General features: G+C 41.0%; 1 protein-coding gene across 7 annotated transcripts in view; it reads left to right on the top strand.

Annotated features, from left to right (window-relative positions):
* ATP8A2 (ATPase phospholipid transporting 8A2) overlaps nt 1-14792 on the top strand; it is a 344378-nt gene that overhangs the window by 237116 nt on the left and 92470 nt on the right. For all 7 annotated transcript variants that reach the window (XR_006165293.1, XM_042792247.1, XM_042792248.1 and 4 more), the window contains one exon: nt 3387-3494. Coding sequence is in view for 6 of the 7 variants with exons in the window: in XM_042792247.1 (XP_042648181.1) it covers nt 3387-3494 (108 nt within the window). In the remaining variant the exon portion in view is untranslated. The remainder of the gene's footprint in view (nt 1-3386; nt 3495-14792) is intronic.

Below are 14792 nucleotides of genomic sequence, written 5' to 3'. Positions count from 1 at the left end.
CTTATTTTACCAGTTTCTTGGAGGGGCTTGGCTTATATCTCATAACCTCATTGCTTCTATTAGTTGAAAATTGTGTTCTTTCATTCCTCACAGAGGAACTGTTGAGATGACATGGTATCTGTCTGGGTTATGTAATTATTAGAGAGCTGCTAATATTCTCTGCCTCATTCTGTTATCTGAAGATAAAATCTGTTCTTTTTTTGCTGTTGCTATGCATAAATTCCATGCAATTTTAAGATGCAGAAATATTTAAAATACTTACTCATGCACTAGAAGAGGGTTTATCCAAGCCTGCATTGGAGGCATGCGAGCCTGCTTGGGTCCTGTTACGTTGTGAGTTATTTGATGGTTCTTCCTCTCTCCTTTTCCCTGGGTAATTGGTGTCTCTTCAGTCATGCGGGGATAATCATCATCCCCTTTTCTAAATTTTATTTTAAAAGATACTGTAATGTTTAGTAGCTCTCGGTGTTCTTTAACACTGGCATTTAATAGAGAGGTTAGTTACGCGCAGAAAAGTTGCTGTGCTTAGAATCAACTCTGTTCTATATACACTTCTAATTCCTGTCCCATTGCTTGGACCTAGTGACTCTCATCATCTTGGATACTGATGTTGGTTACAATTATTGTTTCAGCTGTGAGAGAATCAACATGCAGAGAATCTTTAGGTCACTTGAAGAGTATTAAGTGTACAACATTGAGTTAAGCCTCTTCTCCATCATCGGGTGGATTGGTTACGTGCAATTTGTTCTTGAGAGAGGGGGAGACCCTGCCTCTTGGGAGAACATGGTGGGTTCAGCTGAAAGCTTTAAATAAATAATGCAGATTCAGAGTGGCTGGAAGCCTGGTATATCCAGTAGGTAGTGTGGAATGAAAGGCTTTGGTAAAAGTGGTGGTAACGTGTTGCATAACAAAATCTGCAGGTTGGAGCTGTGTGGAGCAGCTTCATGTTACTGTCTGGAACACTGCAGCAGGTTTTTTTCCCAAACACTTACGGATTTCTTCACTGCTTTACCACACCATACGAACTATTCAGATAAATAAGATGCACAGGCTAGCTGTACAGTGAGTCTGGTTCTTATGTGAGAGCCTCCATTGCTTATTTCTGGCTGGCATTCATTTAATGCCAGTCCGTCTGATGGACTTGCTTCTGCTCTGTGTGTGAATTCTCTGGGGTTAAGTGGCAGATCAGTGGAGAATCAACAGTGCAAAGGTTGGTGGGGTGAGTGTTTAAGGAACATTTTTTCAAGCAGGGCAAGGAGGGCTCTTCTTGAAAGCACAAGCTCTTTCAAAACTAGAGAAGCAGTTCAGGCAGGCACAAACCCAAGATGATTGGGATAACCATGAGAAGAAGATAAATGCAACATAAAATGAGCGAAGTCTTCTCTGAGCTGGAAAGGGCAAGGTAAAGAGCTGCAAAACTTGAAAACTGTCATACCAGCAGACTGGAAAGAAAAACAAGAGAGAGACAAAAAACAAAAAAATGTTGTTTCACTAGCATAAATACAACTCCTACAAAATAACACTGTGTCTTAGGTTCGTTTTCCTGCTTGCTTTTATCTTTACAGGTTTTAATTGGGAAGTCTGTAGGAGTTTGCAGCTTGGAAGCCTCAGTCCAAGCCTTCCTCAGCCTTATGTCCACTTGTTTGGAAGGAAGGCTGTGGCTCAAGAGAAGGTGTCATGTCCTTCTGGGAGAGCAGTGCTGGTGCAATTCTGCCTTTGGATAGGGCTGGCTTTTCTTAAAGATGAATTCTTGCAGCAGCTTTGCAGTACTTGTTCTTTGGGGAGTTGAGCACTACAGTTGCAGGGCTTTATTTTAGTCAGAATCTTGACGTGAGTTGTTCCTAGTTTTCAGAATAGCAAGTAGACAGAAAGGATAAAATCATTCCCTTCAAGCGTTTAAAAATAAATAAATAAATCCTTTCATTCTATTAGTTTTATTCCCATTAAAACTGAGTGAAAAAAAAAATGTAGTTTGTTCTTTAAATAAAGCAGTTGCTGGTCAGATCTCCTGGGTGAAATAGAGTAAACAGCAAAATTTGAAAACAAATCTTCCTGCCCCCTCTGTCTCTCCAGGAAAAGGCCTATCCTATGTCCTGCTCAGCCCAGCAACTTTTATGGTTGAACAAATTTCGAGCTTTCCAAGAGTGCCTAGAAGAGTGCTCTTTCCATTGCCTCTGACGTTTTGCCGTATGAATGCTTCTACTGTAAGGCAGCCTCCAGTTGCTCCCAGCTATCTGCCAGTCTGCACTGGTGCTGCAGACTCTTTGCTGGTTTGTTTTCACTGACCATGTTGGAGAAAGCTCTCCTTTCAGAGGATGCTCAGTGCTTCCAGAGGAGGAGCAATCTTCTCCTTCAAGAAGTTTGTGTCTGTCTCAGTAGGCAGAACACAATACTCAGACACATCTTTGGTTCTCAGACATACTGTTCAAAAAGTCAACAAATACAATCATCAAATAGAAAATACAAAGCTGAGAACTGAACAAACACACTGTGTCCATCACAAGAACCAGTGTGTGAATTTATTCCCATGTTCCTAAACCTGTATTTAATTGGTAATTAAGATTTTTTTTGCAGGTACTTATCTGAATTGGAGCCAAAGTCATCAGCCACAGGAGTTGTTGGCATCCAAAAAAGCTGGAGCCAGTAATGAGCTCAGTTGCTAGTTAGAACTGAAATTACTGATTCTAACCACTGCAGTGTAAAACAGCTTAAATCACCCTGAACAAACAGCAAAATAGTTTGGGTGTGTAGGGAAAAATAACTTTCTTAAATACAACAGAAATAAAATCTGTGCTGAACGTGTTCTTGGTCACTTTAATACTACTTTTATTTACTCTTAGTGAGTCTACAGACTAAAGAACCGTTAAAGACATAAACTGCATTGTATATCTGTAAATCACACAGGACACCTTTAAAACAAAAAAGCAAAGCTAATCAGTAGATAGTGGTTGTGGTAGTGTATTACACAGCACTGAACCTTCCTCCCTGAAAGGTGAGTGGTGCACATGGCTTGTATGCATACACTCTGCCGTGAGGGATTTGTCCATGTGAACTTGAACTTGCACCTCTGAACATTTCTGCCTTGTTGTATGTGCTTGAACCTGGCAAGTGCATGGTGGGAAGGAGGAACTAGATGAGGGAAATCAGAGTTCCGAGGAAAATCTGTCGAGGTTTTGCAGCTCTGAGAAGGACAGATTGGTTGAGAAGACTGTCTGCTCTGTTGTGAGGCAAAGATTAAAGAGGAGTGCTGGTTCAGGCTGTTTAGACAACCTGTGCTACTGGGCAGAGCGAGACCAACAGGCACCTGGACAGAGAAATACCTGTAGGTTAGGTGGATGGAGGAAGTGCCCTGTGTTGACTCTCCTTCTTTCCCTCCTCCTTGACAGTTCAGTCACCTGGCCGTCTGGGGAAGCATGCTGCTCTGGCTGGTGTTCTTTGGTGTCTACTCAGCCATCTGGCCCATGTTTCCCATCGCACCAGACATGCTGGGACAGGTCAGTACAAACGCTTGGCTGCATGGTAAGCCAGAACTGCTGCTTGCTGCTTCCTGAACACTTACACAATGCTTGGAAATGAATTGTTTTTTCTAGTAAGAGTGCTTGTACTTCATTTTAACCTTTTTTTAATCCCAGCATTCACTTAGCCTAATCTCCTCATTAAAAGAGCTCTTTTTTCTCCCCAAAAGTGACATCATACATGATTATACGGACCGTGGCTACTATATGACAGTTCTCAGTTCACTTGGATAGCAGCGAGACTGGCTCTTTTGTTAGTGCTTTCCTAGTAAGACTTTGTGTGTGTGTGTGTGATAAAATGCCAGGTAGAAATTCAGCTTACTTGGTTTGGGGTTTTGTTTTTTTACTGTGGCTTCTTTTTCTTCCATGTATTTTGCTTCTGTATTGTTCTTTCTCCTGCATTCATTTAAAGAAAACCAGAATTTATTTGAGATTAGAATGAGATGGTGGGAAGCTAGTATGTTTCTGGTGCCTTTATAATACTAGGGGAATTTTGGATTTGTTCCTTCAGTGTCAGCTGAGTTCCAGGTGGCAGAATTTTCCCTTTGGTCTCATTATTTCAACCAGTGGTGAAAAGACTGAGTCACGAGCCTGTCAAAATCACTCAAGAGCCTTGTGCATATTTAAAATGGGGATTTACCATGAACAATGAAGGATTTAATAAATGTATGGCAAAAAGTTATTCTGTAGATGTGGAATGGCTGTCAAAATTACCAGAAAAAGGTATTTTGTAATAAGTTCAGAGGTTTTTTTTTAATGCAAAGGTGCTTTTTATGATACAGAAAGAAAGAAACTAGTTATTTTAACAAAGAATCTAAGCATATATAACTCATATCATCTTGTGTACGGAAAAAGAATAATCAAGCAAGCCAAGTGTTGGTAAGCCACTTAGATTTTTGATTTTTGTCTCACATTTGTACTCAATAAGAGCAGTCAAGCATGATTTTGTTACTCCTTTGGCCTAATACATATTTTATTATCTTGTGCTAAAACAGTGGGGATAATGGAGGCTGTGGTAGATTTTAATGGACAGTTTTTGACAGCAGACAGTGACACCTGACAGGTTGGGATCAGCAAGTAAGTGACTGACAGACCAAGCCTCACTCCTGATAATATTTCATTATGATTTTTGTGTGTTTCACAGCACATACAGCATCAGTAGCTCTAAATCACATTTTCATATATCAAGAAGGAATTTTATTTGAATATCATGCAGAACCAAGAACTACTTGTCCTCCACAGCAGAACTTGTAGTGCTGCCATTAATGTGTCAGCCTTTCAGCCTTCGAAAACACAGGCAAGAAGATGAGCTGTTCCTTTATACAAGAAGGGTGAAACTATCAGCTTTAGCTTAGTGTTGCCTTTTTTTTTCTTTTTTTCCCAAAAGTAGCTCCCGTTTTTCTAATTGCAACTGCAACAAAGTTCATACTGTGTTAATCATCAATGCTTGCTCCAACACAAACCACAGGTCTCGGAACAAAAGCTTCATGTTAATAAGATTTTGGTTTTGCTTGGATACATTTTCTGAAAATGTTTCTATTTAAACTTTGGGTTTATGCTCTGGTTTTCTGACATTATGACTTGAGAAGCAGTACTAATATCTTGCTGAGGTGGCAATAATGTAATGTACTCTTTTTTTTTTTAATGAAGAACATACTTGGACTGGTTGGATGTCTAGTCTAGTACTTGTGGAGCTGTGTCCCTTGGTCACTAATCATCAACCAAAGATGTTAAGGATTGTTCATCGTTCTAGAAAGACACTTTTTGAATACAAACAGTCAGAAATTGTTGTATGACATTCAGTGTGTGTAGGGGGGGAGATACCAATACCATGCTATCACAGTTTATTTTTGAGGGAAGGAGCAGCAGTCAAGGAGTGGATTTTTTTGTTTTCTTCATCCTGTTGTAAAATCAAGGAAAGTTCCTAAGGTAAAGGGAACTTGCTTACCACTTGCATTAACTTATACAAAGTCTCTTGAGTTGCTGTCATAAAACCAGCTCGTGGAGAAATGAGCTGGGATCATGCTAGGCTCTAGTCAGTATAATGAATTGCCTTGCTGCTTCCCAGACATAAGTTATTCCTTTGCTCCTGCCATCTTCTTTTCTGCATTTGCAAGTGATCATGATAAAACGAAAACAAAGCTTTTAAGTTAAATCTTGCTAGTGTGTTTATCTTCAAATAAGCTGAACTCCAGAATATTTTAGATCTTCATAGTATGCAAACCCAGTAGCACGTGAATGTAGATGCTTTTAACTGTAATATTCATATAGCATCTGTGCCAGCCAGGACTTTGTGCCATCAGTAGAAGGCATGGGAGATGCAAAACATTTTATTCCATCCATTCATCAGGTGTCAGCATGGAGTCTTGCAGACTTTTAAATATGTGAAAAGATGCTTTGTTTCTGCTGGGATTTATTAAACCATTTATACTAAGTATTTCTTTCTCTTGCCCATTATATCTTGAGAATTCTCACAGGGAAAGTAATACCTCTTTTTCCTTCATTGAGGGCAAAGGGAAGTAACTTAGTTATACATTGACACTCTAACAGGAGAGGATTTCTTCTGTTTCCATTACAGTATTCATAATAAAATACATGTAACATAGTAAGACAAAGCCGGGTTGAGATAAAAATCTCCAGTCCTTAATAGAAGTTTTCCAATAGTATGACATCTTGTAATTTGCAAGTAAACCCCATGTAACTCTGAATAACCTAAGACAGAGGAGACCCTCTGGTAGTTTTCCTGAATAGTTGTATTTTTAAGAATAGTTCTTTCTGTATTTGCAGAGAACTGTGACACTGAGTAAAGTCAGTGCCTATTCTTCTGTCTTTCTTCTGGAGCTAAGATACTTGAGTGAGGACTGGCCATTTTTGAATGAGCTCTTCCGGATGACAGTATTTTGTACAATATGTAAATCCTTTCCACCTTCCAGTAGTTATGACTTACTGCCACAGATTGTTGGAAACAAGTAGATGCAGATGTTTTTAAAAACTGTTGTGCACTTTGATACTCATTAATTAAGAGGTTTTACAGAAATGTGCTGTCCTAAGGCTGTGAGTGCTTCTTTGATCATCCTTTTCCTGAAATTCTGGGGCTTGTGACTCACAGTGCAGTGGTATTTTGCTGAGTAGCACATCGGCCATAGTCCTGCCCTCATGCAATCTTGGGTGTTCTGATTGCCTTAGGGATGGGGATCTGGTGCCCCAAAGGGAACAGTGAGCAATAACACTTGTGCTCATTTCTTGCATACGTCATACGTGTGGTGTGAGTGAAATGCTGCTCATTCTTTCTTGTATGGATTTCTTCATAGGAGTTGCAGCATACTTCAGGTTTATGGGAACATTATTCCACTGTATGGGATCAAAGTCTGTGTGCAGGTACTGCTGCCCTTGCACATACCTAGATACCTGTACCTGAAATCGTGTATGTATACGAAAGGATGTTATGTATGTGTATGAAAACGATCATGCTTTGAGTCTTGATCCAGACATGATTGAAGATGAAGAACAGATACCTTCCTTCCCCACCCCAAGCTAAACCACTGTTTTTTTAATGTTGTGGGGGTGGCAGCGAAGGGTGTTCCTGTTATCCCTCTGAAGCATCTGCTGTTGGCTATGGATGAAGAAAGGACTGCTACTGAGCTGTGATTTTCTGTGCCTCCCCCCCGCCCCACTGATCTATTTCCCTTAATCTAAGTGTTGTGTTTTGTCTGCCTCATTAGTTGTTATTACCATTAAGGAAATGTCTTTAGGAAATGTCAGTCTCATTCTTTCAGCCTGGAGGAGACGGAGTAAAAGAGTGGGGGTTTTAATCTGGTTTTGAGAGGGTTGTGTGTTGTGGTTAATCCGAAGTGCACTTTAGTGATTTCTAGGTTTTTACACTTCTGCTTTGTGCTGTATGTGGTCATATCTCAGAACTGGGGTTTAAGAATCATTTTGAGTTTGGAACCAGTTATTTGACCTCAGGACAGCATTAGGAAGCCCTTTCTCATCTGAGGCTTCCAGCCTCTTCACAGCTGGAGGTTTTGAAGTTGGAGCTGCTGCACATCCCAGTTACTTTTGTACAACCACAGTTGAGAGAAGATTCACCAAAATCACAATCCAAATAATTGTTGTTCCACCAGCACTGCTTCTGCATAGTGGAAACAGCTACTTGTAAGAGCTGCTTTCATAGGTGTAACGGCAAGAGTGCTTTTTGTTTCCTAGTGCTGTCCACATCCTTGACAGAAGACACTTCTTTCCAGCTAAACTGTCAAATTCTTGCTAGGTTATTTGTATGCTTACACAGAGACTTCAAGGAAGCTGTGCATCAGCTTTTCCTGGATTAAGGGTGCTTTTTAGAAGTTCCTAGCATTTGATATCTCTGGCTGATCCCATGTAATGTGACAGTAGCAGTACTTACTTGTATTAATGGTGTGTCAAGAAAACATCTATCCCTCTTTTAGCAAAGCCCCCCATTTTTCTGTGTGTATGCCATTAGCAAGACAGGTTCACCTTAGCTATTGTACTAAGTCACTGGCTTTTGAGGGCAGGAGGTGATCTAGAGGGTCTGATGGGCTCTGGCTGCGTGGCCAGTTTTGTAGCTGGCCTTTGGTCTTGAAGCTCTCTTAAATCTTGCTGATTCAGTTCTTGCCAAAGCATGTGAGAGAACTTCATGATTTGGAAGACTTGGAAACAACACAAAACAAAACCAAAACCTCTTGGATAATAATCATTATTGCAATGTAATAAACAGGTTTCACATTACTGCTCTTTCAAATCCACACTGAAATACTGACAGCTTAATGTACTTTTTTGTGTTGTCCAGAATATTTTTGCCTTTCTCTCTAAGTTTGAATCTTTTTCCAGAGGTCACAGTTGTTCTTTCTGGCTTCTCATATTTCTGCAGTTTGGTGCTAGTTAGCAAATTGACTGTTCTGATGGTAGTTTGTTTGTCTGCAGTCGGCCGCACATTACATTGCGGTGTCAGTGTTTTGGTTGGTGGAAATGCTTCATCCAGCTGGTAGGCAGAAATCAGACTTTGCTTGCAGACTGAGGTCCTTAATGCCTGCTGATCGTGTTTGTTTTTATTATTATGCACAGTGGTCTCCATGGCACTTGATGTGGTTTTGGAACTTTTTCTGCAGTTTTGGACTAGGCTCTGAGCAGACAAATTATACTAATGAAGCGTGCATATATTTTTTAAGCATCTGTTGAAGAAGTGAGTTTGTTGTTTTTATGAGCCACACATGGCTTTCAGAAATGAATCTCTCACTTCTAGATCCTTGGCGTTGTGTTGTTCTATGTCATATACCAGAAGGAAAAAAAAAAAAAATTGAAATCAATGAAAACAAATATTTTAATAACTCCTGCATGTGCAACAAATAGATTAAACATGCTTATTTTCTGGAGGCTAATCCCCCAAAACATGCCACTTGACCTATTTGGCAACTCTACAGTGAACCTATCCTAAATATTTCTAAAAGATATCCCAGACTTACTTCTCCTTTGGAAGTATTTGATGAAGGCTTTAAATCAGCACTGTACATGCAGCTGTGCCCAGCACTGTGCTGGCGTTTCCTATATAGAGCCATGTGAAAATAGGGTTAAGCCATGAACATAAAAACTCATTCCTGGTTTGGGAACTGGCAGTGCAGAGAGGGGCAGTCAGCTGGCCCTCCTACTTCTCTGAAGTCTTCATGTGCCCACCTTCTCTTCGATCTTTATTCCTGCCCTGCAGAACAACTGTGGCTAGCAGGTTAATGTGTTAGATGTGGGAGCAATAGGAAAGTGAACGGAGATAAATGATTACCTGCAGGTTGTACAGATGGTGCATAGGGTGTCAGCTGGTTTTCCTTCAGTGTTGCAGTGTAACCTGGACAACTAGCCACACTGTCTGGCCAACGTCTGGTTGGAGATCAGGTAGCCTTAATAGGTTTAAATGCTGCTCAGTAGCTTAAATAGAAATACAGCGTGCACGCAGAACATTTACACTTGTGTGTAATTGGCAGATTATCCAGATTTATTGGTTTTGGAGTGGGATATAGCAGTGTCCAGAAGCAAGCTCCTTTACTCAGGATAGAATTATTGTTCCATGGTGATGGACTGTACTTCAAAAACTGCATCTTTTTTCAATTTGGAGTCCAGGGCTTCTCAATGTCCTTCAAAATTTCCCCAAATCACTTCTTTATATATTTAAAAATAGCGAAGCCTTGTTGCATGCTCGTGGAAAGATGTTTGGAAGATATCCTATTCAGTATTCTCTTAATTAGAACCAGCTGGCTTTTAAATATAGAGAAGCAGCTACTGTATTGTACCAGAGGCAATGTGTACTAATTCTCATGTCTACAAAAAAAGTCTGTGTTTTGAGCCCTGTTGATGAGCAAAGGCAAACTACGAACGTATGACTTGGCACACTGGATCACAGCATTTCTGATGTAGGCTGTGTTCTGCATTAGAAACTTGAGGGAAACCAAACAGCTCTGCGGTGTGGGTTTGTCATGTGTGACAAGGGTTTGTGTGCATCTCGGTGAAAGAAAAAACTTTTTTTCTGCTGGGTAGCATAACTGGAGAGTAGCCAGAGAGTTTTTATGCCTCTTGTTAAGTGCTCAGCCTCTGCGGCATCTTTTGCAGATCAACTTTGTAGGCCAGCAGCGTGCTTGCTACACGGGGGATGGGAGAGGGGGCTGGAGGGCCCTATGAGAGGCTCCACAGTCAAGGGATTTGGATCTGCCTCTGCACATGTTCGCTGTTCGGCACTCCTGTCTGTGGTTGTCAGATGTGGGAACCAGCCACGCTTCCAGGCAGTGTGAGGGCATCGAGCAACATCCCGCTCCTGGGTGGAACTCATTGCCCAAATGGCCTGACATGATGAGGGTGAGCAGGAGAGAGAGGATGTGGAAGTAGAGAGGTCAATATGATGATGTTCCTATAATCTCTAGGACACAAAGGAAGGAGGGCCATAGGGTAATTGTGTATGTAAGATGGTTTTTAAAAGAGCGTTTAAGCTCATAGCAATGAAGTTGTGTCTCCTTTAGAAAATAAGAGGAGCAACAGATGGGATCTATTCCAGAGGGCAGAAGGTGACTTTGAGTTGGAATTAGTGGTTTTATAGCTTGCTTTGGTCACACTTAAGTCATTTTGTTTTCTGATGGATGCAGGGAAGTCCAGATAGCAGACATTTGGGGTTTGGTTGGGATGTTGGTTTTCCCTTCATTCCTTGGGGACAGAGGAGTCACGTTATGTTTTCATTTTAATTTAGGAATTATAAAGGGGTTTTGTTTGTGGGGGATTTTGTTGTTTGTTTAGCTGAATTTGTGCTCCATGCCACTGTTGCTTTCCTGTGCTAGTTGGACTGCATTTTTGTAAGAGACAAGCATAACTGTTTCATATGGGAAAATATTTCCAGATCAATTGGAAACATACCTTTATTCCCTTTCCTCCCTACAGTATACATTTCATGAGATCATTTTTTCCCAATTGTATTATGTCAAAATTTGATCCAAAAAGCCCTGAGGAATGGAAATGATCTCTCTTATATTGTTCTAAGGCAAACCTGGGTACACAGGCTTCGGGAGTAGTGAGGCTGGAAGGAGTGCAGCCCTCCCAAGTACCCTGCCCGCTGCTGTGGGTCAGCCGGCACAGACTGTCCCCCACGGCTTGCTTGTTAACTCGACAGCTGGCGGCAACGGTGGTATCTTGGGCTGCTTCTCTGGTGCTGTAAGTTTAAGTCAAACAGCACCTATTTGCCTTGTGGAGTGTAACTCTCACTTGGGTATGTGTATCACTTGAGCTGGTATTACTGTACCAGTAACCTTGTCAGAAGACATAGGAAGGAGACCGTGGGGAAGAGTAACGGTGTTATAACAGCAGTGCTAAGCAGATACACACTTAAACTGCCAGCAAGCTGTATTTTCTTTATATTAGTACATGAAACAGTAGGATTGATAGGAAACAAGGACAGAACAATACAGGTGCTGTCCACAACGTAATGTCTGAAGTTTGAAGGAGCCATCTGTGATTAGATGTGCCACCGTTGGTCTCTGTAGCATAAGACCCAACAATGGGACCTCTCACTAGCTTGGTGTTGGGAATCAAGTTTCTTCCACCACTAAGAGGTATAGTTTCTTGCCATGCATCTTGCAGGGCTCTGTCTTGCAGCTCTGGACACATGTCCCTTCTCCACTATATGACTGAAGGCAATTTGGTGCTTCCTGTAGAGTCGGCAGGCCAGTGCAGAGAAAGCCTGGACAGTAGTGTTGTTGCACACCAAAAAAAAAGACAAGGAAGTATAAACATCCTTTCTCTATTCTATGGACTGATTTTTGGAGGACACTGGGGGAGAAGGAAGGTTTCAGTACAGTGGCTGAACCGTAGAATAAGTGTTAGAACTGACCTGAAATGGCTTTTTTGTTTTCAATATATCATCCCAAATTCATGGGGTCAGTCAGCATTTCGCATTTCTCAGAAGGTGGTACTTGTTACCCTGTTCAGCAACTGGGAGACGCCAATTAATTTCAAAGAAATTAACCAGAACAGTATTATATGTGAATTTATTTCTTTAATCTGTTTCGTTCATCTTGTTCTCTAAGGCAGTGGACTCATTTCAGTTGAAATTGTGTGTTCGGAGAATTTCTCATTTTCAAGTTTCTGGGAAGGAGGAGGATGAACAGCTACCAGCCATCAGTTCCACCTGTAAGCTGCACCCAGTACTGAGCAAAGGTGATGCTGAGGGAGTGAGACTCTTAGCTGGAGAGAGGGCATAGACTATAAAGGGCAGAATGAAGAAACATTGGCTTTCAACGCTTCTGCACCATACTGGATTCATTGCTTGCCATTGCACAGGTATGCAAAATGTGTGAGTGACTAGAAGAGAAGATAATGTGGTTAGCAGAGTGTAATTTTAGACTGCAAAAAACAACTATCACCTTTGCAAGGATTTTTTATGCGATATTTTGGAGTAAGTACCTATTTTAGTAAATATATAAAGGGTTTTATTTTGGTATTTCTTTTATTAGATTTATGATTCCTGTATCTGTGTAAGCTGTTGCTTGTAGTGTTTTATCCAACAGTATATATATATACACTAGAATACCCAATTTTTAGCATTTATCTTTCACGTGGGATTCCAAGAGAATTTTTGAGATGTAGCAAAAAGGGATATTTATAGGCTATTTCTATTTCAGAGAAGCATGGAAAGTAACCGCTTCAACAGAAGCTGCAGTCAGGGAAGGTCTTCCCAAATTCAAGTGTAGTTTCTTCTCTCTAATGATACAGAAGTCAGAGGAACTGATGGTGAATTTCTCTGATAGTGTTATACAGTTGACTTTCATTGTGCTTTTATAAAATTGGATGCCAGTATAAAAAGACATTTAAAAAAATGGAGGAGGGAGGAGTGAGCATGTGGAGTAGCAAGATAGATATTTGGTGGGGAGCAGAACACTGAAAAAGAAGGCTCTGTCAAAGAGTTTTCCTTAGGTGCTTATAAAAAGTGCTGTTGTCATTTGGACTTAGGCAAGATATCGGAGAGCTGATGGTCTCACCACTACTGTTCATTCAGAATATATGTGAAGAGTGGTTGAACTTCTGAATTGATGGCATCTTCACACAGACCAAAAGATGTATGGAAGGCAACCACAAAACCCAGAATGTTTTCCAAGGATCCAATAAGCATTCGGTGATAAGTGTATTTGATTTCAATATGTGTAAGGGAGAAAATACTACTGAGGGGCATGGAACTTTATTGAAAAGTTGCAAAGAGACAGAGAGGGGACTGAGAGGGAGCTTTTATGTGAAATTACTGGCTGGATTTAGATCGGGGACTGTGAAGAGCAGGTGTCTTCTGGTCTTTTGACATTAGAAGTCAGAAAAGTAAGTGTTTATCATGTTTTCCCTGTGCAAGCAAGCAGAATTGTTTTAAAGCCATAAGTAGTCTGCATTATCTTCTAATGAAAGTGGTCTGCAAGGACTCAAATTTATCCAAGTGCTGGCTGTCACAAGTAAGACAAAGGAAATGACAACTTGTAGTGGATCTGGATACTGGGGTTTATTTCAAAACCAGCAGATTAGGACTCTTACCCTACTTGATTACTCCCATTTGATTTCTCCTACCACAGTGTTATATTCCCTAGGTCACAACTTCCCTTCCCCGCAGGGAGGTCACTGCTCACCTGGAAAAAGCGTTGGGTTGGTTCCTGCTGTGCCACTGCTATCAGTGTTGAGCTGCCCACAAGTGTTACTGGTCAAGGACCCTGGCCATTCCCCAGCCTTCATCTCTGTGTGTGTCCCTGTTCTCTGGCATCTTCTGCAAATTCCAGGATCTTTCTTGCAGCCAGCATCTTCACCATCTTTTCAGACCCTCTCCCCCATTTTTTTCAAGTCAAACACTTCTTTTCATGGACCCTTCTTTTCAGCATGGAACCCCAAACCCCTGGTTTTCCTCATCTTGAATAGTCTATATACAGAAGCGCAACACACAGTGAGCCTTGTAATTGGGGGTAATGTGTCATCTCTTTATTAGCCAGAGGTTTCAGGACATGCCACTTTGGTTTAGTCCAAATGTTACCAGCATTTACAACCAGCTGGTACCAGTTGCAGCTAGAGCAGGCTTCTTCTCGAGAGTTCAAAATTTCAATTTTGGACATTCAAAGATGCACATATTTCCCGCCCCTTCCCCCAGTTGTTTGTTGCCTTTACACTTGAAGCTATTTTCTGCAGTGGGGTGTCAAGCAGTATTGTATGTATTGGCTTTTGCTGTGTTATATGCAGAGGAGAATTGATAGGTAACTCAAAATCAGTCTTACTTCCTCCAGCAGGAGTAAGTTTTTCAGGAGAGGTTCATCCTGGGACGATTCTTTGAACTTTTCCCATCCAAGTGTGCCTGCCTGCTCTGTGATAGTGGTGAGTAGCTGTGTCTGTCTCAGTCAATCCTACTGATTTTACTGAACTACTTGAATAGTTTCAATCTGTAGGGGTTGCAAACTCAAGTCCATAGAATTTGTTGTGGTTTCAACCACAAGTCCTGAAATACATCAATTTCTTGTTGAAATATTCTTAAGCATCTTGTCAGTCTTGTTTAGGGGAAGGAAAATCATCTCCATGAATCAACCTAACTGGATAGATACCATGTTGTGGGAAGCTACAAGAGAATATGCTTCCCAGAAAGACAAGCCATCTGTTTTTTCCTGTGGATCTAGGGGTTTAAAGGGTTGCTGAAATCATAGAACCATTTAGGTTGGAAAAGACATTTAAGACCAACTCCAGCATTAACCCAGTACTGCCGAGTCCACCACTAAACCA

The sequence above is a fragment of the Tyto alba genome, unplaced genomic scaffold (assembly GCF_018691265.1).
Source record: "Tyto alba isolate M040663 unplaced genomic scaffold, T.alba_DEE_v4.0 Super-Scaffold_2, whole genome shotgun sequence".
NCBI classification, from domain to species: domain Eukaryota; kingdom Metazoa; phylum Chordata; class Aves; order Strigiformes; family Tytonidae; genus Tyto; species Tyto alba.
The sequence above is the reverse complement of the archived record's forward strand: the minus strand, read 5'-3'. Positions and strand labels throughout refer to the sequence as shown.